This window comes from Halichoerus grypus, chromosome 1, assembly GCF_964656455.1.
Source record: "Halichoerus grypus chromosome 1, mHalGry1.hap1.1, whole genome shotgun sequence".
NCBI lineage: Eukaryota > Metazoa > Chordata > Mammalia > Carnivora > Phocidae > Halichoerus > Halichoerus grypus.
In genome coordinates this window covers 63795431-63821960 of record NC_135712.1, presented here as the reverse complement: position 1 = coordinate 63821960, position 26530 = coordinate 63795431, and the positions used below count along the sequence as shown (strand labels likewise).

The 26530-nt window shown below is 43.9% G+C and overlaps 1 protein-coding gene across 3 annotated transcripts; it reads left to right on the top strand.

Moving 5' to 3' along the window:
- B4GALT4 (beta-1,4-galactosyltransferase 4) lies at positions 1-25926 on the top strand. 3 transcript variants are annotated; one of them, XM_036066801.2, is made up of 7 exons: positions 1-94; positions 9296-9689; positions 12479-12711; positions 15289-15476; positions 20555-20677; positions 22641-22745; positions 25609-25926. In XM_036066801.2, the coding sequence occupies exons 2-7, from the start codon at positions 9437-9439 to the stop codon at positions 25739-25741; spliced, it is 1035 nt and encodes a 344-aa protein (XP_035922694.1). In that variant the 5' UTR covers positions 1-94; positions 9296-9436; the 3' UTR covers positions 25742-25926. The 3 variants fall into 3 exon arrangements, with proteins under 3 accessions (XP_035922694.1, XP_035922697.1, XP_035922695.1); XM_036066802.2 differs by lacking the exon at positions 1-94 and adding an exon at positions 4211-4344; XM_036066804.2 differs by lacking the exon at positions 20555-20677.
- The last annotated feature ends 604 nt before the right edge of the window (positions 25927-26530 follow it).

Sequence of the window (26530 nt, the reverse complement as noted above, 5' to 3'; positions counted from 1 at the left end):
ACTCGGGGACCTCCTCCGGGGCGGCGGGGGCGGTCCTCACGGCCCCTCTCGCTTCCTCTGTCTGTGGGAGGTGCTCGCTACGGCCGTGTCTGTGGTGAGTACTCGGGGCCTGGGCTCCGCGGGCGCCTGGGACGCGCAATCCCGTGCGGGGGCGGCGTGGGCATCGCCGTGGGGCGCACCGGGGTGGGTCGCGCGCTGGGGCTGGGCGCGCGGGGGGCCGGCGGGGTGCGGCCCGGCTCGGTGGGGCGGTCCTGCCTCAGCCCAGCGGTGGGGCCGGACTGGGGGCCTGCGGAGGCCGAGCCTAGCGGGAGGGGAGGCATCGGCTCAGGTGCCCGCGCCACCGCGGCGCTCCCTCTGCTGTCGGCGGGGGAGTCGGGCGAGATGCTGCCAAGTGGGGAGCGATTCAGGGGTCGTCTCACGAATCTGGGGTCGTCCTCCAGCACCTCTTTCCCCGCGGGCTAATCAACGTGGAAAAGCCCCTTCCTCCTTGGAGCCCTTTCTCCCAGGGTTTCTCCTAGGAAACCGATCAGCTGATCCCAGCCTGGGGCCTGCTGTGGCCGGCGAGTTGTCAGTCACCTGGATTTTAAAGTACTTCAGAGACACCTGCCTGGAGTCGGGCTCTGAGTCCGTCCCCCGTCTTTAGATCGGTGTCTGTGGATCGGTCTTCCATTAGATAAGAGCTAACTCTAGTTTGAAAAGAATAGAAAAGTCCAGGAAGACTGGGACTGAGAAAAGGCCTTTGGATTGCTAGCCTTAGGAGAGCAGTTAGTAACAAAGTGGGCGTGCGTTGGGTTGCAAAGTGTTCCAAGAGTGGGAGAGGGTTGAGGACGTGGAGGCGCTCAGAGCACAGGGAGAGTTCTGCAGCCCTTTGGTGATGAAAACGAGGAGCAAGAAAAATAGTAATTTGAGGATTGAGGAGAGGGGTGTGTGTGTGTGTTTTAATTTTTTAATTTCTAAATTTTTTCAGAAAGGAAGATAACATGTTGGAGATACAAGAAAGTCAAGGAATCTTGGATAGGAATGAATATTATTCAGGGCCCAGGCTGAGATACTGGGCTTAAAAAAGAGGGGTGGAGTGCTATCCTAGGCGGGAGGGCTGGGCAGGAGTGCTGGAATGTGTCTCTAGGGGAGTAGATAATGCTTGATTGGACCATAGTTTATCTTTTTGGAATTTTATCTTCTAGAGCAAGGTTGGCCCTTAAACCCCACGAAATTGCAAAAAAATTTCAGGTTCCTGCCTGTGTGCCTTGATCAGATTAGAAACATCTGTTAGAGAGTACTGAATTGTTTGACCCCGTAATCTTGTTGGGGGGGGCAATAAAACGAGTTCTGTTACTGTATTTTATATGCCACTTGATAGAATAAGTATTTAGTATCTACTTTAAACAGAGCTGATAATAATGGGTGCTTTTTCCAGAGATGCATACAAATAATTTGAGAGCTAACCATCTCTTCGAAGATCTTTTATTCAGAGTGGGAACATCAAAAGCAAGTTAGTGGTGGTTTTAGTCTCTTTTTTTTAAGCCATCAGGGGACAGTGGTTTCTCAAACAGACCTAGGTTCCTGTTGAAAATATGGGTCCCCTGACATCACCTCAGACCTTTGAAATAAAAATCTCTGGGAGTAGAACCTAGGAATAGGAATTTCAAACAGAGACTGCAGTATTCTCTGGCATTGGAAATTATTGACAGCCTCTGAGGTTTTTTGTTTTTGTTTGTTTTAGATTTGGGCTTGTTGGGGCCTCTTCAGAACAGATCTCCTTAAAAGTTATATGAATGAATTGCTGCCAAACTTATGTAACTGAAAGTTATAATCCTGTCTATTGTGTCATCTCTAAATTTTAATATATTTTGAAGAAAATCTATATAGTCATTTTATCAGGAAAAAAAACATTGGTTTTTTATCACAAAAACCCAACTTTAGAACAATTTTTTGATCACAAAAACACAACTTTAGAACAATTAGAACATACAGGGAAAAAAAAAAACCATTTCCCTAATCTTATAATTAACAAATAACCACCAGTCACTCTTTTTGGCATTTTATATATAAAAGACATGCACACCATACATGTAGAGAATAATTGGAATTGTATATGTACGTTTTTATATTCTGGGGTTTATTCCACTTTGCTATCATGAGCACTTTCCCGTGTAGTTAAGTTTTTGTTTTTTTGTTTTTTGTTTTATGTTTTAAAAGATGTTATTTATTTGAGAGAGAGAGTACGCGTGCACGTACATGAATGGTGGGGGGTGGGGCAGGGAGGGGAGAAGCAGACTCCCCACTGAGCAGAGAGCCCTATGTGGGGCTCAGTACCAGGACCCTGAGATCATGACCTGAGCAGAAGGCAGATGCTCAACTGACTGAGCCACCCAGGCACTCCCCATGTAGTTAAGTTTTTTCAACACTTTTTTAATAAAAGCGTATGTTCCAGCATATGGAGGTACTGTAATTAATTAAATCAGCTTCGTATTGTTAACATTCTGATTCTTTTCAATTTTTGGTTATTTTTATAATGTTGGCTTGAATATTGTAGTCTGTCTTTCTGATTATTTCCTTAGAATAAATTACTAAATGATGGAATCAAAAGCTATTCAAATGCATTTTAACAATCTCATTTTTACATATCTTTCTTTTTTTTAAAATATTTTATTTTTAAGTAATCTCTACACCAACATGGGGCTTGAACTCACAACCCTGAGATCAAGAGTCACATGCTCTACTGACTGAGCCAACCAGGCGCCCCTCCCAGATCTTCTTACTACTTGTCCTCACTAGAAGGAAAATGAACATTTCTGAAGGATCACTTGCATTCTAGGCCCATTCTCTCATTTCAGTGGTTCTCAAATTTTAATGGGTACAAGAATCACCTGGGGAGCTTGTTAAAAATTCCTTTTCCTGAGTTCCATGCCTAGCTGTTCTGACCCCTTAGCTCTGGAGTAGGGCCCAGGAATCTGTAATTTTAATAGATTCCCCACTGTATTTGCTAGAAGCATTCTTGGAACCACATACTAAACAGGCTTTTTAAATAAATGGCAGGGGCACCTGGGTGGCTCACTTGGTTAAGCGGCTGCCTTAGGTTCAGGTCATGATCGCAGGGTCCTGAGATCGAGTCCCGCATTGAGCTCCTTGCTCATTGGGGAGCCTGCTTCTCCCTCTCCCTCAGTCTGCTGCTCCCCCTGCTTGTGCTCTCTCTGTCAAATAAATAAGTAAAATCTTTTTAAAAAATTAAATAAATGGCAAAACAGACTCAGAAATTTTGGTCAGTCACCTAAAGCCATTCATGCATCTGGTAACAAGATTTGAACTCAGCTCTTTGTGACTTCAGAGCCATGTTTTCCCCACTTCCTTAGGCCTTCTCAAGCCTTCTCATTGGTGTGCCCCTAATGACTTCAGAGAGGGAACTCTGACCCCCCTGCAGGGTTCTCGGGGCGGGGGGGGGGGTACCTGAACTTGACGCCCAAGTACACCATGAATCTCCATTACAATCCCCCATCAGAAATTCTTTTGAATTCTGTTATGCTGCGTAACATTTGCTATATAAGACAATTTCGGTCTTTTGCTAGTTAAATTTACTTCATGTTTCCTGACCGTTTTGTGGCAACTCTTGGCTGCTGTGAAATGGGTAATGCGGGACCATCCAGCAGCCTCTTGCCTGGAGTCAGGGACTCTGCTCCAGGGTGCCCTGTGGCTTCAGGATGGGAGCGACAGTGGAAGCAGCAATTCCTTTCAGAATCAGGAGAGAGAAGCCCTGCTTTTGAATATTCAGTGGCAGAGGAGCAGAAAGTGGTGGGCATGACCAAGAGAAAGTGCCATTTATTAGAGAGGGGGCTCTTTACCCTTAGAAAAGTGATGGTGTTAGTAAACCGAAGGGAGCTAACATGGGGGTGAGCCTTTTTCAGGTTTTAAATGTTCCCAAAATGGAATTTTAGACCCATTTAATTTTTCCCTTCTTTTTTTAAAAATTTATTATTTTTAAGATTTTATTTATTTGACAGAGAGAGAGATAGTGATGAGAGAGAGAGCACAAGCATGGGGAGCGACAGGCAGAGGGAGAGGGAGAAGCAGACTCCCCACTTAGCAAGGAGCCTGATGTGGTGCTGGATCCCAGGACCCCCGAGACCATGACCTGAGTCTAAGGCAGCTGCTTAACCGACTGAGCCACCCCGGCTCCCCAATTTTTTCCCTTCTTTATTAATGTTTATTTTTCCTTCTCTTTCCCTCCTGTCTCATCAGTTTTTAGTAGTTGCCTGGGACGATGGTGAGTCTTCATGTATTTCAACTAGTATACTCTAGATCGTCGGTTATTTACCAAATTCAGCACCTGCTACTGCTATGTATCAGGTCAGTTTGAGGTCCAGGAATACAAAAAAAAAACAGTGATTCTCTTTGAGAATGAAGTTAATTTGACTGCCTTATGTTGACTTGGATTATACTCAGTCTCTGACTTTTAAAATTTTAACTTTTAATTTTTAATTAAGAGAGAAGTTGCAAACACGGTACAGAGAAATCCCTCCACTGCCCCTAATATTAGACCGTTACATCACCATGGTTCAGTTATCAAACTATTAACTAAACTCCAGATTTTACTTGAATTTCATTAATTTTCCTAATAATTTTTTGTTGTTGTTCCCATATTCTATCCAGAATCCTACATTGCATTTAGTTATTTCTCCTTAGTCTCTTCCATCTGAGATAGTTCCTCAGTTTTTCCTTGTCCTTCATTATTTTGACCCTTTTGAAGAGTGCTGATTAGTTATTTTGTGGAATTTAAAATATCACTAATTCATGAGGTTGATAGGTCATATCACTGGTAATACTAAACCTTATCACTTAGTGAGGGTGAAATCTGTGTTTCTCCACTGTAAACTTACTGTCTTTCCCTTTGCAACTAGTAAATATCTTGGGGGAGATACTTTGAGACTATACAAACTCTGTTTATCCTCAAATTTTCACCTACTAATTTTAATACCCATTGACGGATCTTGTCTGCAACAATTCTTACAGTGGTGTTTGCCTAGTGGTGATTTTTTTCCTTCTCCTGCTTCCTTATTAATTGAGAGTTTCCTGTAAGAACTGCCCTTTTCCTCCCTTTTATTTATTTGATCATTTGTATCAGTATGGACTCATGGATATTCATTTTATTCTGTGGGTTAAAATACAATGCCATCATTATTTTCTTGCTCAAATGCTTCCAATTTTGGCCATTTGGAGCTCAGTCTTTGAATTTAGATGATTTGTACTTGTAAGTGGCTGTCATCTTTACATTCCCACCCAGGGAACCATTGGGGTTTGGGCAGTGATCACTCAGAAGCCAGGTAAAGCCAGGTAAAGGAGATGAATAGCAGAGGCCCAAAGAAGGTAGGACAACCTTCCTACTCTCAGGAACTCTGCAAGAGTAAAAAGAGTAGCAAAATATCAGCCTTTCCCCTTTGCTGCTCCAGAGGCCCAAGCGAGTAGGATCACGTTACTGGGGCCACATCATGCCCACTCAGATGCCTTCCGCTTGCAGATGGGTTTGGAAACCAGATGGGTTTGGAACGGGGAGTTGGCACTCTTAGCTGCTAAATGAAGACCACACCCTTTCTTCCTGGTGATAAATGCTTAGGAAATATTTATGAAGTAACACTTGGTATCCTCCCTCCATTCCCCCATGGTGCAAAAATGATACTTAGTACTCATGCTGATTTACCTTTTGTTATGGCTTATCTTCCTTGCTAGATTTTTTTCTTTCATTATTATGGAAAATTTCAAGCACATACAAAAGTAGAGAGAAAAAGGAAAATGAACCCTTGGGTACCTATCACCTAGTTTCAATACATCTCAGTATTTTGCCAATCTTATTTCATCTATTCCTCCATTTTCAGGGGTGGGGCTGGCATATTTTTTAAAAAAGCAGTCATTAAAATCTAAAAAAGGATTGAAATAAACTCTTAAGTGTAAGGATGCTACCTTAATTCCCTTTTTTATCCCCTTGGTGCCTGGCACTATGCCTGAAAATAGTAGATGCTCAGAAAAGACTGGTTGAATTGGGAGGAGGAAAAAGAAAACTTATGAAAACATCCTTTTGAACCATAGGGCTGACTTCTAGAAAATAAGTCTTGCCCTAAAATAACTTCTTTCACATTTCCTGAATTTATTGTCTAGGGTCAGATTTTTCTTGTCGCTTTTTTGGTAGAAAAGAAAACTCTTTTCAAGGGGAGGTTCAAGGTCTCTCAATTACTTATATGTTATTATAAATAAGTCCAGTCTAGTGACATTTTCCCAAACATTAACCAAGAATTACCTGCCGTAGAAAGAACTTTCTTTTGAAAATCATTATTTTTTAAATTGTAAAGGTAATACAAACCCATTAAGAGAAAAATAGGAAATAACAGAGAAATGGGAACTAAAAATTACCTGTATGTTAATATGTAATTCCCAAGATAACATTATCATGGCTAGAAGTCTGATAAAATTTGAATGTGAATCACATTGGTAAGTGATTACTATGTTTCTGGCAATGTACCAGGTGTGTTGCATTCTCTCATTAAATTCTTATGGCAACATTTTTTTTAAAGATTTTATTTATTTATTCATCAGAGAGAGAGCACAAGCAGGGGGAGTGGCAGGCAGAGGGAGAGGGAGAAGCAGGCTCCTCACTGAGCAGGGAGCCCGATGCTGGGCTCGATCCCAGGACCCTGGGATCATGACCTGAGCCGAAGGCAAACACTTAACCAATTGAGCCACCCAGGTGCCCCTCTTATGGCAACATTTTAAGATAAGTCTGTATATATGTGTGTGTGTGTATATATATAATATGAATATATGTTTAATAGCTTGATAAACATGGTGAGAGGGGTTGCCCTCAGTCACTCAGCCAATAAGCAGGCTGGGCTGTCTCTTGAAAGACCATTGGACCGGTGTTATAGACCCTTCACACCTCACATGTTTACTCCCAGAAACCAAGGAGACCTCATACTTGAGCTTCCTTCATGCTGGCTCCCTATATAAGTCAGTTTTGAGGATGGCACTAAGGCTTAGAAAAGAGGGGAAGTGATTATTTTTAACTAGATCCACATCTCAAGAAGCCTAGTTAGCAGTGAGGGGCTAATTATTAAGTAATCCGTAAGAATGGCTCCTTGCTTTTATAATAAATTTCTTATCTTTGGCCAAATTCCATGGGCTGCAGTTCAGCAATATTTGTCTATGATTATTCCCAGCTTGCTCCTGGTTGGGTGGGTTTTAAATCTCTCTAAAGATTTAACTCTTTAACTCTTCCTCCCTCTGTAACAGGACAGGGTGCTGGACTTGTGTGAGTTCTGGTCCTTTTCTGCTTCTAACACCATAGTACCTCTGTGGTCAGAAGCCTCTTCAGCCAAGGGAGTCTCCCTGTCAGGGGACTATTCCTCCATAAGCAGCTCTTAGAAAAACAACGTTCTCAGTCTAAATTTTCCAAGAATGAGATGGAAGCGTTGAATCACTGTATTGTATACCTGCAACTAGTATTACACTGTGTGGTCAAGGGCAAGTTCCTTAATCTCTCTAAACCTTCATTTTTCTCCCCTATAAAATGAAGAGACTAATGATTCTTACCTTGCAAGGCTGAGAATGAGAATTAGGTAAATTAATACAAGCGATTTAACCCCAGTGCATGCCACAGAGTAAATGCACAAATAAATCACTCTTCTTATTAGCTGTTATTACTGCCTTCAGCATCAATTTCTTGTGATACTTTTGCAAGACCCAAAACACAGGCCATACTGTTTAATTGCTTCCTGAGTCAAATCTTCTCTTTTGTGGCTTGACCCAGAAACCTAACCTCCATTTATAACATTGAATCTAGAGAGAAATGCTTTCTAGGTATCCCTCGAACTAACCTAGAGCTAAATTTTTGGAATACTACCCTTCAGTAAGTAGGGGACTATCTTGAGAGGTGCTAAGATTGTTTTGTTTTTGTTTTTCACAGCGAATTACCACATCCCTGTGTCTAATTTAAAAAAGCAAACACGGGATGCCTGGGTGGCTCAGTCGGTTAAGTGTCTGCCTTGGGCTCAGGTCATGATCCCAGGGTCCTGGGATCAAGTCCCACGTCGGGCTCCCTACTCAGCGGGGAGTTTGCTTTGCCCTCTTCCGCCCCCCTGCTTGTGCTCTGTGCCCCCCCCCCCAGCTAATCCCATACTCCTAATACAATTATTGTTAGCTTTGGGCTACATTTCTTTCTAGAGTTTTCTTATTTCTATAGTTTTAGTGGTAATCTTATACACATACAGCGTTTATTTCTGTTTGCCTTTTTGTTTCTTAAGATTTAATCATACCTTTTTCGTGTCATTACCTGGCACAGAAAATATTTTGGTCTCCATCCTATCCATTTAACTGAGGATGTGTTTGGCTGTGAATTTGATCGCTGCCCTGGCTGTATTTAGCATTTTCTGCACCCCTGTGATAACATGCTTAGAATTTGAGGAGAGAGGTGGTTGTGGCCACACAGGGAGGATGTGAGGGGAATTTCTGGCTCTCCCCCCGGGGACCTTGCCAAGTAGCCTTCATCACCTTAGTGCATTCACTGTGGTCCAGGGTGGGCCTCCACGTTGTGGCCTCCGAAACTGGATTTTTGTCAATAACTAAGAGCATAGCCACCTCTCAGAGGTGAATTCATACTGTATCACCACATGCTGTACAATGAAATCAGAATGGCAGTTCATCAACTGACAGTGAGAAATAGTACAATAGTGTAGCGCTTGCGGCAGCCACCCGCCGTGTCCACCTGTTGGCCATCTTTAGTCTAGAGTCACTTAATGGAAGTAATATACCAACAACAACAGTGATGGTCACCACTTAGTTGGTGCTCACTATACATCCGGAGGTGGGCTAACACTTTATGTATTAATACATTAGGTCATTCAGTCCCACATTAACCTCTCCAGGGAGAGACCGTTTTTATCCCCATTTTACAGGTGAGGAGACTGAGGCTCAGTTAAGTGACTGGCTTGAAGTGTCATGGCTGATACGTGGTGGAGCTGTAGTTTCTGTCTAAATCCAAACCCCTGATCTTCAACACTGCACTGTAGTTCTACCCGTTAGTCTTACAGATTACTGAGCCCCTGTGGTAACCCAGAGAGAAATCCTGTGATGTATAGATGGTTGGAACCCTCTGCCCCTGAAATCTCTGATTTTCTGACCTCAAAGCCCCTATTGGAAAGCTCCCATTATTGTTAGTCAAGATCCAGTGGGGATAGGTTTTCAGTCTGTGATGGCGTGAATCATTCAGGATAGGATTTCATGTGAAACAACATGTCTTTGTGATTCCTTTCAGAGGCTGCTGGAGCAGAACTACTGAGCAAAAGCAGGCGTCCCTAGTTGTGGCCAAGTTTGCCGTTGGCTTGGAAAAGTTGAGCTTGAAGCTTCCTCCCTGCGGTGAAGGGGAGAGATACATATTGCTCACAGAATAACAGACATGGGCTTCCTACTGACTTTCCACCTTTCCTACAAAGTCCGGTTACTGTTGCTTTTTCTCTTATGCCTGACGGTTGTTGGGTGGGCCACCGGTAACTACTTTGTGGGGGCTCTTCAAGACATTCCTAAAGCAAAGGACTTCATGGCTCATTTCAACAAGGTCCTGGTTTGGGGGAAGGAAGAAACTCTGACGAAGGAAGACTCCGTGAAAGAAGCAGACCTGGAAGACTGCCCTTCTGTGTCTCCGTACCTCAGTAAGGCTTTTCGTTTTTTCTTGTTTACAAGTGCTGTGTAAACTTTTTAGTTAAATATAACATATGTACAGAAAAGCACAAAAATCAGAAGTGTGCAGCTTGGCGAAGTTTCACAAAGTGAACATACGTGTGTGATCAGTATGTAAATTAAGAAATGGAATCCCCTAGAGCCCCGGAAATTCTCATGCTTCTTTCAGTCATGACCCTTACTTCAAGATTCCAACACCAGGCATTAGATTTTTCCTGTTTTTTAAACTTTACATAATTAGAAACATGCACTATGGTCTCTCTTGTGTCTGGCTTCTGTCGTTCAGCGTTGTGTTTGTGAGATGTCTCCATACTGCTGTGTGCAGTCCATCTTCCATTATATGAACATACCCAGTTTTATTACTAAGCCACTTGAGCCTCAGAAGCACACGTCAACGGGAATGTATTTAGTTCACAAGTCTGCCAGATGAACTGGGGGTCCGTTGATCTAGGCCAGTGGCTCTGCTCCATGGGCCTCACATTCTCCTCCTGGGACCAATGAGCTAGCCTGGGTCTGTCCTCCTGACATCCACAGGGCACAGGTGGAGAAATCCACTCCTGTCACATCTGTTAGCATTCCCTTGGCTGAAAGTATGGAGTCAAGGGACGAGACCCGAGTGGGTTTTTCAATGTTGTCTTTAGTGTTTATTTCTTTAATAATGTTGTGATTCCCCTTGGATGTCTTGCCTTTCTATTTAAATTAACAGTAAGTTGGTTTTATTGAACACATTGATTAGAGAGGAAAAACTCCACAGTGATATTAGAAATAACCCACAGAGATTCTATCAGGCCTCTGATTCTCCAGACCATCAAAGTGCTTGTAGTTCTCCAGATACTCCTCTGAGCCTTAAATTGTTTCCTCTTTCCAGACTGCCTTTCCTCAATCTATGTCTGCCTGGTGGATTCCTGTTTGTTCATCAAAAATCTGATTTAGATTCTTCTCTCTCAGAAAAGTACATACACTAAAGTAGCCCTCCGTGGGGGTGGCTTCTTGCGCTTAGCTGAACAAACACCTGCAGACACTCTCTCCTAATTGAATCACAGTCTTGTACTGTGTTCCTAGGGGCATACTGCTTCTTTTTACTCAGTCATGGAAAAGCCAAAATATGATTCCCGATCGTGTTGTGAGGGAAATTGTTCTGCTCACAAGTGATACAAGTTCAGATGGGAGAATGAGTTGTTGAAAGGCAAATCTGACTGTGTTATCTACCTTGTTCAAAATTCTCACAACATATTTAAGCGATAAAAGCATTCATAAAAATAAAATGGGCAGTGACCCAGTACTGAGGAAGTCCCTGGATTAAGAGGGTGACAAAAGTAGTGATGAGTTAAGATGGGCCGAGAAGGGACAGAATTGGAGAAGATGCTGTGGGCGGGGCAGGGAGGCTGATAGAGGGGGCAGAAGCAGGCACTGTAGAAGTTTAGGGCACCTACAAAGTTAGGACAATGAGAAAGTGAGCAAGGGGACTCGTTTGTATCAGACCGGTTGCATGGGGCTCTTTCAGGGGCGAAGAATAGAGGCTTAGGTTAACGCAGATGGTGGGCTTGTTAATGGGCTGTTTGGGAAACCATCTCAGCAGCCGCACCATCCTACTCCCAGCAGCTCTGGTAGCTTGCCTTTCACACAACTCATTTTCCTACTGGTGGCTTTTCGGGCATCGCTGCCTGCCAAGTCTGTGCCTCACACCTTCAGGAAAGGCTCTTCCTTATAGGCCAGTTAGTCTCTCTCGGTGGCTGGAAGCCGTTATTTGCCCTTGGTGCTGCTGGGCTGAGCCTTTCAACCACCTCAAGGACCCTGGCGCCTGGTCTACGCAGCCATGGCCAGGGCAGGGGTGGTCCCACGGAGCCAGGCCTGGTGACTTACACATTGGAAGGGCCTGTGACTGCCTTGCTCCAGAAGAGAGGGCGCAGTGTGCCAGCATCTTGAGATATTACAGCCTGACTGGTGTATATGGAGTTTAAAAAACGCAGGGCTGAGTTCTCTGACCAGAGCTCTGCCTCCTCTCTTATCAGTCAGTATTCCCTGTTAATTCAGATTGAGGACGAGGGCCCGTGGCTTGCACCTGATCTACGAAGCCTTGCACGAGGTTGGTCACCACGCACGGGCTTGGGTTTCATCCAGTCAGGCTGTGTCCAGACTCGCTGGGCAAATGCAGCGTTGGGGGGTGTCGGCTAGCGGGGCACAACGGGAGAATTAGGATATTGCTCATGCATGCTGTGCTGGGTGAGGCGTGAGGCTCGTTGCTGTTTCCTTTCATGGTTTTATCTTCAGTGAGCTATGATAGCTTCCAGGAGCTCAGGGACAGAGTGGGAAAATGGCCTTGCCCCTGAGCTTGATTCCATGGAATGCGTCTGATTTTTAAGGGACTTTACCCTCCTTTGGAATTTTGAGAAGGAAAAGAGGATTTGAGCAATTTGAAGTTACTTAGTCTAGCCCTGACCTCTACTCTTTACCAGGGCCACTGGGACAGGACACATCTCCTCCTCACGGATGAATCACAAACCCCGAGTTGGTTACCCAGCCACAAGAGAATGCTCTTATGTGTCACTTCCTTTTGCAGCCAGTAACCTGGGTCACATGACTCTGGTTACAGTTCATGACCGAACGAGGCTTTTAAAGTAATAATAATAAAAGCCAGCACTCCTATGGTCCTCACCGTGGGCCAGATAGTGTTCTAAGTGCATTAGGTAAATGCTCATGGACCCCATCAGCCCTTGATGAGATAGTTATGGTTATTTCCTGGGTCCTGTTTTTATTGTAGGGGGCCAGAACAAGCTCGTTTTCAAACCAGATCTCACTCTGGAAGAAGTGGCGGCAAAAAATCCCCAAGTGCACAGAGGCCGGTATCACCCTGAGGAATGTAAGGCTTTGCAGCGGGTCGCCATCCTCATTCCTCACCGGAACAGAGAGAAACACTTGATGTACCTTCTAGAACACCTTCACCCCTTCTTGCAGAGGCAGCAGCTGGACTATGGCATCTACATCATCCACCAGGTGAGTGGTCTGGTCTGCCCGCCCTCCCCCCCCCCAAGTCCTCCTCTCTCTCTGGGATGAGACTGAGGGACTTGGCCATTGGTGTCTCTTGGGTAAAAGGAGCATCAAACTCATTAAAGAAAAGGTCTCCTACCTCATTTATCCGTGAAAGGGGTAAAGGAAATTCTTGTCTCGGAGTGTGGAATAATCAGACTAAACGCTGGGAAATTTTATTGCCTCTTAAACGAACCTCTGGAGGAAGTCTGTTTTGTTTAGTTTGGTTTAGTTTTCTTCTGCTTTTTGTGTGTGAGCCCTTCCGTGTTAGCCAGTGACCGCCCAAAGAATTTCCCTGGAGATTTGCCTTGTATTTCCTCCTGCCTTTGCCAGACGCTACATGATGAGATGTTGGAATTGTTTTCCATTATTGAGCATGGCTAATCAGTGGGGATCTAGGCAGAGGATCCGACAGATTACCGTATTAATAGCCATGAGGTTCTATGACTGTCTCCATCTTTCTGCCTATAACTTCTATTATATCAAATGGATTATGTTTAGTTTTCACTTTCTTGACTCCCTTATTTGGCTTCCAGAAGCGTGATTCATTAGGAGCACTGTAAGTGGTAAGCTTGGGCTGCTTTTGAAGAATTTAGCTCTAAGTAGAGATGCCTGTATTTGGTATTAATGTTTATCGAAAGAAAAGGCATCAACTTAAATATCCATGTCTAGCTTTCCAGGATTGTCCCAGACCATTCAAATAATTCCCTTCAAATCCTTACAGATGCCAAAAATGTCAACAAAATCATTCACTACATGTTTAATATTGTTTTATAATTGGTAATATATGTTTTAGGAAAACTTCTGACAAATCAGAGGATGCAGTTCTGCAGTATATACTTTAAAATAAACGGGGGCTCTTGAAATCAATGTGCATATATAATACACCCATTTTTTAGGATTTGAAACAAAATTTTACTATTACTGGTTTATAATTTTTTAAAAAAATTATTTATTTATTTGTTTGTTTTTTTTTGAGAGAGAGAGAGTGCACGCAAGGGGGGGAGGTGCAGAGGGGGAGGGAGAGGGAGAGAATCTCCAGCAGACTCTGCACTGAGCACAGAGCCTGAAGTGGGGCTTAATCTCAGGACCCTGAGATCATGACCTGAGCCAAAACTAACACTCAGACACTTAACTGACTGAGCCACCCAGGCACCCCTATAATTATTTTTCTTTTTAACATTATTGGTCATTCTCAGTTCTTACTCAGGACAGCACCCCCAATGTATAGTATATTTGTGACTAGAAAAATATGTCTGCTTGGTGTTACTCTTTTCATGAAAATACTGTGGTAACTTTTGAGAACTGCTTGTATTTTCTTTATGATAAACTCTTTATTAAACTGGAATTTGTTCTTAAGGGTTATGATCCAAACAGCCATGAAAAAATTAATTCTGTAAAATCTTTTTCATACTATAGCTTTGTTCATATAATTGTTTGAATTGTGTTCTCTTCTTACTCAGTGATGAATCCCTTCTGTAAGGTCACTATGAGGATTGCCTCCTTTTTTTTTTTTTTAAGATTTTATTTATTTATTTGAGAGAAAGAGAGAGTGAATGCAAGTGGTGGGGGGAGGGATGGGGAGTAGAGGGAGTGGGACAAGCAGGCTCCACATGGGGCTCAACATGGGGCTCAGTCCCATGACGCTGGGATCATGACCTGAGCCAAAATCAAGAGTCTGACACTCAACTGACTGAGCCACTCAGGTGCCTCAAGGATTACCTTCTGCCATTAAAGATTAAAACAGGATTCTCTTACAGTGATTCTAAGAAACTTTTAAGTAGCTTAGAAATATTAGCAATAACCTCTGTTTATAGGTCCAGATTTCTTGGTCTTTTCTTGTAAGCAATGTCTTTTGGAAGCTTAGTGTAAGTTTGTTACATACGGTAAGATTGGGATCAGCTGGAAGTTAGACAGTAAAGCAGGACACTAATTGGTATGACTAATGTATAAAGAAGGTTTATACTTTTATGTGGAATAAATAAATGTATGTTTTTAAAAAAATTCTGAGTTATTTTTATTTGTAGTTTAAAGCCATGACCTTTTTTAAAATTGTGAAATATAAAATTTAGTGTCTTAACTTTTTTTTTTAAATTTCTGATCAAACCATTTTATTGAGGGGCTTCAGGGCAAAGTCAGTGGGCTGGGAGAACGATGAGCTCCGACGTCCTCAGCCCTGCCAGGATCTCTCCCGGTTCATAGTCACTAAGAGTGCATCTTAACTGTTTTTAAGTATACGGTTCAGTGGTGTGAAGTATATTCACATTATCGTGTAACCAGTCTCTAGACATTTCTCATCTTGCAAAACTGAAACTCTGTACCCATTAAACAACTCTCCATTTTAAGGCATGTTTGTCACTTTTGGAATATAAGTATATATGAAAGAACACAAAGAAACCAAATGGTTTTTTACTGTTACTGCATCTACTCTGTCAGATTTTTACTTGGGAAGAATAATTCCAACTCCTGCCTCTGAGCTGGAGAGGGGCACAGTGTGAAACCTTATCTCTGGAGCTTTCCAAGTTTTAATTTCTGTATCTATAGGCTGGAAGCAAAAAGTTTAATCGAGCCAAGCTCTTGAATGTGGGCTATCTGGAAGCTCTCAAGGATGAAAATTGGGACTGCTTTATATTCCACGATGTGGACCTGGTGCCCGAGAACGACTTGAACCTCTATAAGTGTGAGGAGCAGCCCAAGCATCTGGTGGTCGGCAGGAACAGCACGGGGTACAGGTAAGCGGGAAGGCGGCGCCGCCCAAGGCTTGCTCAGGCTGAGAAGCTCGCTCTGTTGTCATCAGGGCTGTGTGGGACGTAGTGTCCAGACTATCACAGAAAAATGAGGAATAGGAAAAATGATGCATGACCTATCACTTAAGTTCAAAACAGGAATCACAACAGTCTTGGCAGAGGATGAAGGACAACAGGGAACGAACAGGAGAGGGAAAGCAGGCCAAGCATTGCAAATGACAGCCAGCCCCACCCACGGCGCCCCCCTGGTGGAACTTTGCCAGTAAGTCCACACTGAGTAGAACTCAAGTCACCTGCCTGGCTATCCTGACTTCCCCTTCCAGGAGGCAACAAGAGTGTGCCCCTTAGGTCGAACTTTAGGTCTCTGCTATGAGATCATGACATTTCTTTTCAGACTGTGGTGTCTTCCCAGGGTCTGAGGGAGACAGAGCTGCCATGGAGGTGCGTCGGTTTGGCACTTCTACAAATCCAACTGTAAGCAGTTGGTCATGATGGGGAAAGAGGAGGAGGCAGGGAGAGAATTACACAATTATAACACGGGCGATTGCACCATTGTCTACTCCGGGAAGGGAACATGAGATGGAAACCACGAGTCCCTTGATACTGCACTTAATCTCCGTTTCCGTGCTGCTCAGATTGTGTAGGTCTCTCACTTTGGACTGTAAGAGATTTCCAAAAGTTACATCTCAGGTTATTTTTGCCTTAGGTACTGGCTTTAAACCCAACCCCTATGTAAATTGTAGGATATAAACAAATACCTAGAATAAGCCACAATGGGTGGGCACACAGGGTCTTTAAGAAACACCTACGGAAGGGTTTAAAGCTCTTCCCCAGGGAACGTGGCCCCTCTAGCATGTGCAACAATGGAGCTTCCCAGTAGAATTCCAAGACATGGAAATGAGAGAGCATGGTATGGTTTTGGGGAAATGCATGTAGTTTATTAGTGCTCAAGAATGAATGTCCAGGATGGTGGAGGAAAGAGAGGCAAGAGATGGGGGTAGGCAGGGGCCAGATTAGGCAGGCCTCGTTCAGTCTGCTAAGGAATTTGAATTTCTTATGGAAGGGACTGAGGGGCTTCTGACACCTGGATACAGCTGAAGAATGACAGGAAAAGCTCAGTACGGCTGGCCTTTAGTGTACTGGGTGGAGCAAGGCCGAAGGGGAGAAGCTGAAAGAGGAGATGCCATGCTCCCGAATTTGGCAGGGGACAGTGGGACCAGAGGGCAGGGGAGCAGTCTGGAAGAGAATTGCAGGATTTTTTCCTTTGGGGAATTTTATCATGATCCTTTCCTGGAGGTTTTGCTTTCTGGTCTCCTTGAACCACCTGTGCATGAAAGAAAGCAACGTATTATATTGGGGTACCTTGGTGTTTTCAGAAGCATGTCAACAGTCTACATAAAATTAATAAGGTATCACCGTGTAGAACACAGAACACCTGTACTTTGGACCCTTCTATAGATAACTTTCTGTGGCCCAGTTCTTTCTGCACATCTGTGATGAGAAATTACAACCACACAGGATTGTTTTTGTTGTTTATTTTTGGAGTGTGGACACAAGGGATTGTTTAAAGGCTTTTTATTGGGATTCTAGATTTTTATTTTTCATTTTTTTTTGTATTCAGCTGGACCACAAGAAACTAAGTTCTTGGGGTTTCCTGCTAGAAATTAATTTTGAATAAAACTTCAGGGCCACAAGCAGCAATTTCATCAGATGCTGCTCATTCTAAAAACAGCCCCTGCATGAATCTTGATGTTTTTGATTTGCTATTGTCACTGGCCAGACATTTCTTTCGTAACTAGATATCAGAAAGCCTTTGCCTTCTTTGAGTAACTGGCAGGGTTTTCTTAATATGAATCAGGTGATTTCTTCTGTAACTAGATATCAGAAAGCCTTTGTCTTCTTTGAGTAACTGGCAGGGTTTTCTTAATATGAATCAGGTGATTGAGTGTGTCTCTTCTTTTGATCTGGATGTGGGAAGCTCTGAGCCAAATCCATTGGCTTCTTTTAGAAGCTGAAAAGAATCTTAATTGTAGATCAGAGTTCTAATATATTTCCTATTTTAATCTTCTGTTTTAACTTTTCCTCTGGTCCTGGATATTTGTCATTTATATTTTTCTACTTTATTTTTTTTTTAAAGATTTTATTTATTTATTTGACAGAGAGAGATAGTGAGAGCAGGAACACAAGCAGGGGGAGTGGGAGAGGGAGAAGCAGGCTTCCTGCCGAGCAGGAAGCCCCATGCGGGACTCGATCCCAGGACCCTGGGATCATGACCTGAGCCAAAGGCAGACGCCTAACCATCTGAGCCACCCAGGTGCCTCCTATTTTTCTACTTTATTGTATGTATCGTGTAAACTGCCTCATCTTCTGTGTCCCAAGTAACGTAGGAGTTGCCCTCATCCCCCTCCCCTACTTCTTACCTTTGCTATTTTGGGCAAAATCCCTCTAGTTGCGGGCCGGAGGGCAGTGGGGTTGCAGGCAGCTAAATGTCTGCTCTCTGCTGGTCACTATGTTACACTGTGTCACAGAGCTTGAAACGCACATGCTTTTGATCATTGTGACTGCCGCCCCAGGAGTGTGATGAGAAGTGCAAGAAAAGTTTTCACTTCATGCACATGCAGAGGAAAGAACTTAAAGGAACTTGCCCCTGCTGTCTCAGACTCTGATGAGGCCAGAAATAAATCTTGTTTATCTCACGACTGTGGATCAGTGATAAAGCCCTGGTCCAGCCTGTGGTACATTTTACTGCCAAGAATTCCTTTGGTACCTAACTGCTTTCTACAAGGACACTGCTGTCATTTTAGCGCTACATTCCCCCCACCCCCTTGGGCCTTACAGCCCTTTAAAAATAAATAAGACTGTTCCAGGGCCAATTAAGTGGTCATGCTTTTCCCGATATGAAGAAAAACCAAAAGCAAAGATCGACAAACACATAGACATTTGCCATTTGAGAAGCAGCTGCGAAACTGAGAGTTCCTCGACCCTTCTTTCTGGCCGGTGTCCTTCTGTGCCTCCCACTGCGGCTACACAGCTCTCCAGGTGCTCCCAGGCGGCTTGCATTCGTCTCTCTCTTCATTCTTCCTCGTGGAGTTCTGGCCACCAGGAGTTTCCCCATGTTCCTACCTACTGAGTCCTCACAGGCCCCCCTGCCCCCCCGCACGCCATCTCCTTCCTCAGAACCCTGATGACGCTCGTGTCTTGTGTTAGACCGGAAGCTCTTGGAGGGCAGGGCCCAGCTGTTCCCACGTCTAGCTTGCTGTCTTGCACATGGTGGCTAGTGGCTCCTTAATCGATCACGGCCAGATCAGTAATGGCGGTTCTCTCCTGGTGACCCACTGTTGGTGCCTGGCAGGCTGTGTCTGGGCAGGGCTGCTATTCAGTGTTCTGATGAAGTTTCTGGTCGGCAGGGCCTTAAGGATGCCTTCCCAGAGGCTTCTGGGTGGCTCAGTCGGTTAAGCGTCTGCCTTCAGCTCAGGTCATGATCCCAGAGTCTCCCGCATCGGGCTCCCTGCTCAGCCGGGAGCCTGCGTCTCCCTCTCCTGCTCCCCCTGCTTGTGTCCCCTCTCTCACTGTGTTTCTCTCTTCAAATAAATAAATAAAATCTCTAAAAAAAAAAAAAAAAAAAAAAAAAAGAATGATGTCTTGGCTGGTAACAGCTGCCTTTTGAACACTTTGTTCCTTTTGCTTATTTTAGGTTGTTGTGATACCATTTTCTAGAATTTTAGGTTGAGGGGTTACAAGTAAGTCTATTTCCATTGTGGGTTAAACAGGGCCTCCCTGTCTATACTCAGAACATAGAAACAAACAGCTGAACTACAAATTAGCCTTTGGGACTCCACCTGTTAGATGGCAAGTGTCTACGTGTTTATTCGTCTTTCCTTTTGGTTTTTCTTGTCTAGAAAAGTGGAAATATTTAATTGGTCCTGGAACACTTGGAACTGAAGTTAATTCAAATTAGAAATCCTCCATATGTGTGTATCTTTTTATTCAGTAACATCCAAGTTATTAAGCTGCCTTCATTTGCATTTCTAAACTGTTACAGTGTTATATTCAAGGGTTGTCTTTTTTTCTCAGATTTGCTAATTTGTCAACCAATAATCCATCAGAGTCCTATACGACTGAAAGATGCTCTCTGCCTCGTTCCTCTTGATCTCTTCCCCGCCCCCTTTTGCTTATCGGCATCCCCACAGCTCTACCCTCTGCACTCTCCTCCTCTCACCTACTGTGTGGTCTTCAGGCAATTTCTCCTGCTCCTACATCTTCACCCACCACCTCTTGACATCTTCGTTCCAAAGCCATATCTGTCGCTTTTCTCCTTTGAACTTGGATCTTACGTCCTTTTGCCCACCAGCAAAAGCACTAGGGGTATCTCACATTCAGCTTACCCCAAACATAATTTACTGTCTTCCTCTTATTGTTCCATATACTCTATTTCTGTTGAAAGACTGTATCATCTATCTTGTTGCCCAAGCCAGAAGCCTCAAGATTGCTGAGGTGTGTTGGCTTCTCCAGGACACAGACTCAGAGATGGAACTTTGCATGCACGGAAGTGGAGTTTGCACACAAAGTGTGTGCACGAGCTGTCTCCTCTCCACCCCACCCCGCCAAAAAAAGTAAAAGTAAAAAACCAGTATATTCATCAGGGCATTCATTCATGCTGGACCTGGAGGCAGCCTCAGGATCCTTCCTGACCCAGTGCCCTTGGTCGCCATCACTCCTCACTGGATTGGCACATGAGATGAAACCTGTCATTCAGCTCTGTTGTGGTACACATTTACAGGTACCTCTGTAGGCCTCTGCACACAAACATTCACAGTCATAGGTGGGGAGCACTTTGCTTAGTGAGCGGACGTGAGCGCTTATCTAGACAGAGGAAAGAAGGGCCGACAGGGAAGGCCGGAACCCTGGGAGGTGGAGGTAAGCAGGAGTGGATGGATGAAAGTGCACGGTCTTCAGCGTGTTCCTAGAATGCCAGCCCTGACACGAGAGACTTCTGAAGAGTGTGTGGAGAACAAAACGGCCTGGTGCTAATGTTACCGTGTCTCTCCTCTCTTCTGCTCCAGGTTACGTTACAACGGATATTTTGGGGGTGTCACCGCCCTCAGCAGAGAGCAATTTTTCAAGGTGAATGGATTCTCTAACAACTACTGGGGATGGGGAGGCGAAGACGATGACCTCAGACTCAGGTGAACAACAGGGGCAGGTCCCCTTCACGGGGCTCTGCTGTCACTGGTGGCTCTAGCAACCTGCGCTTACCGATAGTTCCCGTAGATGCCAGGCCGGCAGGTCTTGAGGCCGCAGAGTCGGGCAGGAAGGGGGGCGGGGGCAGGGGGAGGGCAGGCTGGCCCAGATTGCTGTTCGCCACTGGCAGTTCAGAAATGATGGAGGGTCGTTTGTTTCTGGATCCCGGGTGTTTAGGGACCAGAAATGTTGATGGAGGTCTCTGGACTTGCTGCTGGGTATTATTTATGGAGACAGGGTCCAAAATGCTGCAAAACTGCAGTTTGAGGGAAATGGCCGGAGAGCCTGCTGTAAGCCGTGCTTTTCCCCAGACCCAAGGGAATCCTGGCTCGGTTCTCAGTTTCCAGAGCAGAGAGTGCCAACAGCCTGTGAGGAGTGGCACCCCCAGGCTCAGGCCAAGAGGTCCTTTCGTGCTTATGCCTTAGCCAGCCCCACACACTGGGAGCAGTTGCTGGCCTGGCTCCCGGGCCAGACTTGGGGCTGTTGGCATCACCCTCAGATTTTCTTGGACTACTTTCTGCTCGGGGGGCTCAAAGGGAGCATATCTGGCCTCTTCTCTCAGCTCACCCCTCCCACCCCCGCCTTGGGTTTTGTGACTAGAGAGTTATGGGTATCCCTAACTCCCCAAAATAACTATGCAAGAGCCTGAGGCTAGTATCTTCAGACTTCTAATAATAAGGCCCTTTGGGCTATTAGGAGACCCCCCTTTCCTCCTACTGTTGCCTCTTAGAAAGGAAATTTCCTAGCTGGGATTCTGAATTAATAGATGTGTGACTGCCAGAAATTTTCCATCGCTTTAGCATGAAGGAGCCAGGGTTCCATGTTGGTCTTGTTCCCATGTCTAGGCTGAGAGTCTCTGGAATGTTTCTGGCAGGAGAGAATGGATTTCCCTCACCAAAGGCTCCACAGGAATAGTCATAGTGATGGGCAACAGCACTTTATGGCCCAGCCCATGAGCAGCCTGTGTGGCCTTGGCTTGTGAAGGAGACCGAGGGTACCTTATGGGTTTCAGGGCGAGAGTAGCAAGGACTAGAGATAAACAGTATCCACTGTCTTCCCCAAATCCATTTCACTGTCCAGATGGGATGCTTAATAGAATTTTGCACATTTCATGTAACTTCTCTATCTTCTTGATCCTCCTCAGCTGCAAGGTAGAGGGGAGACCCCAGTTTTGCTTTCATTTGAGAAGAACATCCTGACCTCCAGCGTGGTTCTTGACTAATGCTATGAATAAACCAATGATTTGAGCATAAAAGTTGGCTAAGATTTATTTACTAAACATTAATTTACTCCCCTGGGCAACAGGCACCACCCTTGTCTGGACTTCCATATTATGCTACTGTTTGCAAAGCGTGTTGCATGTGGACTGTTTGATTTGGGCCTATCATATCACCTCTATAACACCATTGCCATTTTACAAAGAAGCAACCAAGACCCGGAATCATGAACTGACTTACCCAGACTGTAAATAACAAAGTCTAGATTTATACCTGCGTTTGTGGGCTTTTAAGCTTGGGACCTTAAATGGTCATTACTGTCTTTGTTAAAAAAAGGAAACACTAAGTAAATTAGGCATCCGAAGAGACTTGATTCTCCTACTTGTCACGATGTTTTTAAAATAATTAGAATGAGTACTTTCTCAGGTGTTTTGGAAAATGACAAACTATAAATTGACACATCTCCTTTGTACCCCAATATTAATGTTAAATGTGATTCTTTTATGGACTTACTGCCTGAGGCCCAACATCATAAGAAGATTCTTTTTTTTTTTTTAAATATTGTAATAATCAAACTCTGTGTGACTGTGTGTGTGTGCATATGTGTAAATTTTTGCAAATGATTTTTTTAAGAGCCTGGTGGTAGATAAGTAGGATAGACTTTAAAAAAAGAACTCTGTTATTCTTCTAGGGTTGAGCTTCATAGAATGAAAATAATCCGGCCAATGCCTGAAGTGGGTAAATATACAATGATCTTCCATACTAGAGACAGAGGCAATGAGGTGAATATAGAACGGTAAGTCTTGGATTCACATGCCAGGCTTGCACCTGCTTAGTGTCTTTTGTCAATAAGGACTCTGCTGAATTCGATCAGATGAGTCCGTTTGTTTTGTTCAAAGCTTTTCATTAAGGTCATTTTCAAACAGTCACAAAAGTAGAGGGAATGGTATATTGAACCCTCACGTACCACATACCTAGCTTCAACAGTTACCAACTCATGTCCTCTCTTCTTTCTCCCACCTTCTTCTCCTCCCCCACTAGATTTTTAGAAGCAAATCAGATATCACAGCATTTTATGTGTAAATACTTCGGTATATATCCTTAAATATAGGAAGTCTTAAAGGAAGAACCACTATAGCATTATCATTCCTAAAATAAAATTAACAGTACTTCCTCAATATCATCAGATATCCAGTTAGTGTTTGGATTTCCCTGATTATCTCATAAATTTTTCTTCCCCCCCTTGACGGTTGGTTTATTCAGATCAGGATCTAGACAAGTTCCACACATTGCATTTAGATGAACTCTCTGAAATCTCTTAATCTGCACATTACCTCTCCCCTACTTTTTTTCCCCTGGCATTTTATTTGTTGAACAAACCAGGTCATTTGTCTGTTGGAATTTGCTACCTTGTGGATCTTGTGAATTGCATCCCGGCAGTAAAACTTCATATGTGCCTCTGACCTTGTAAACTGGGAGTTTGATCCTGGAGGCTTGAACGGAATCCAGGACAATTTGGGGGCAAGAACACTTCATGTCTGGTGCCACGTAGCTCTTGTATCACGACAGGAAGACACAATGTCTGGTCGGGTCTTTGTGATTCTGGCTTTGATCTTTGGGTTTAGGTGTTGTCAGCCCCATCCAGGTTCCCCATCAGCGTCTAATGATCTTAGCAGCCATTGGTGCTCATTGCATAAATTCATTATTCAGTTAGAGATTGCAAAATTCTGATATTCTATCATGCCTTCTGCATTTATTAGATAGATTTTTCAGCAAAGGACTTGCCTTCTTACTTGAGTACACCAAGGTATGGTTGTTATAGAAAGGGCAGAATGAAGGGGCAGAATCAGTACTGATTTTTCATTTTTCAAAATGATGAGTTGCTCTTCTCCAGCATCCTTCAGGACGTAGTTAATATTACTTTCAGTGCTCAGTTTGTCTCATCTTTGGCGAGGGGCATCTTCTTCAAGCTGCCTCCTCAATCCTTTGACATAACTACACTAGTTTTGAGAGCCCCCTTCCCTGGGCTCCTGTGTGCTGAGCTGTTCTAGGCCCATCCTGTGCTTCTCTTGCCCCAGGAATTGGCCCTTTGACCAAAGAATCCTGGCAGATAAGCCGCTTCTTTTTGGGGCCGTAGTTGAAGAATCTGCAATTCTTTGTTCTGATTTTTCCTTCTAAATTTTAAAACCATATTAAAGTGCTTTTAGCCCTTTTGTTGGAATCTACATTTTAAAACAATATTAAAATATTATAGGGCTTTGTCAGAGTTTATATTTTAAAACAATATTAAAAGGCTTTAGCCCTTTTGTTAGAATCTGTGACTTCAATAAAACTTCTGTTTTCCATGCATCTTTGTAGTCTTTGTCCATGGGGGTGCATTTTCTTCTCTTAAATTAAAAGGGGCGCCTGGGTGGCTCAGTTGGTTAAGCGTCTGCCTTCGGCTTGGGTCATGATCCTGGATTCCTGGGATCAAGTTCCGCGTTGGGCTCCTTGCTCAGCGGGGAGCCTGCTTCTCACTCTGCTTGTGCTCTCTCTTTCTCTCTCTCTCTCTGACAAATACCTAAATTAATTTAAAAAAAAACAATAAAAAATAAAAAATAATAGTAGTAATTATGGAATAGATACAGAAGGATACTTATAAATTGTTTGAAAAGTCTGAAGATTCTTGATACCATGAACAGTGGTAGTGTCCCCCACCCAATTTGTTTGTTACACGTGTAACCCTCCTCAATCCCATTTCCTCCCACCCCAAGAGGTCACGTTTTCCTGGATTTTTGTGACAATTACTTGTGATGATGATAATTATTTCTGCTGTTTCTTTGTTTTTGTTGTTTTCCCATAGGTGGGTATCCCTGTACAAAAGATTGTTTAGTTTTATATGTTTTCCAATTTTATATAAGTGAAATCATACTGTTGCATTTTTCTCTGACCTTACTTAGTTCAACACCGTGTTTCTGATCTCCATCCACACTGATACTGTAACCGAAATGTATTGCTTTTCACCCAGAGTTCCTAGAGACCAGTTTGGTTCACCACCTGCTCCACTCCCCACGTGCCGGGCCTCCAGCCATGGAGTTGTTGCTGCTTCTTGAAATGCATCCTGCTACTTTGCATGTCTCTGCATCTGGCACAGGGTGGTGTCCCTGCCTTCGTGTCCTTTCCCCTCACCTTTCTCCTCTTCTAAGCCTCGGCCATATTCCCTTTCTCTGCACCCCTTCCTCGACTCCCTCATGAAGTCAGGTGCTGCTTCATTCATCCTCTATATAAATTCTAACTTTGCTTGAGACTCTGAGCTATGTACCCTCCTGCCTACAGACAACAACATGGGAGGATTCCTAGATCCCCTGAAGCTTAGCCCCAGCCCTGTTAGCAGTGGATGGCACATACCACATTGTATTGGTGTTACCTGGGCATCCTCTGTCCTGTAGACTGGGTGCATTGGTCCCTAGGGTCTTAACATGGGGTCTGACACATGACCACGTGGCTATCATTGGTGTCTGTTACTTCAGATGGGGAAAATTAACTTTTTGCAGTAGGAAACCCAGTAGGTACAATAATTTACAAAGATGCTTTTGTCAAATTTGGGGGCAAGGCAAAAAGCAATGGAAATATATGTTAAATTCTTGCATTACGATTTACATTGTTCTTTTTATCTTTAGGATGAAGCTCTTACATCAGGTGTCACGAGTCTGGAGAACAGATGGGTTGACCAGTTGTATTTACAAATTACTCTCTGTGGATTATAATCCTTTGTATACCAACATCACAGTGGATTTCTGGTCTGGTGCATGACCCTGGATCTTCTGGTGACATTCGGAAGAACTGAATATTTTATTGCAATAATTTTGGACTAGAGACTTTCCTTAGTAGCACATGTTAAGAACTGGTCGCAGCTAATTACTGAGCTGAATTTTTCCTTTCTGTATTTTCTTAGCAGAGCTCCAAGTAATACGGACTGTAAAACAGTTATAAGAAGACAGCTTTCGTGGTTGGTTTGCTCCTGGGGGTTATTAAAGACTGTAATACACATACTTGAAGGGCTGAGTCTAAAAGGACTACTCAAGGGATAACATGAAGGCTACTTGAAAACTTGGACTGAAGGAGATTTAAGTTTGAAGTGATACATGATGGGATCAGAAAAGCCCATGGGAAGTAGGGTTGCTGAATGTTCCAGAGAACCGGAATTGTTCTCATCTGAGGTAGAAAGGTACGAAGAAGTCCGTCTGTTTACTCTTTTATCCTGCATGGTCATCTGAGAAGGGGTGGGTCACTGGTGAGAAGAAGGCCACAGAAGGGAGGAGAAAGGTGAAGAATCAAGACGCAGTGAACTTGGGCATAAATGGCTGGCAGGAGGCTGGGGTTGGAGGAGCAACCCCCAGTGTGCTGGGCGCCCTGCTCTGTGGCGGGCGTCACCTGCCCACATACACCTCCCAGGAATAGCCCAGCAGGACACACGTTATCTACTAGTTTTTAAAGTATTTTTGTAAAATGATTTTGTACCTGCAGGATGTGAATTAGCAGTTTACAAATTACCTATTAACTAGTCATAGATCGAAAGTACCTCTGGAGTAAAATAATGAA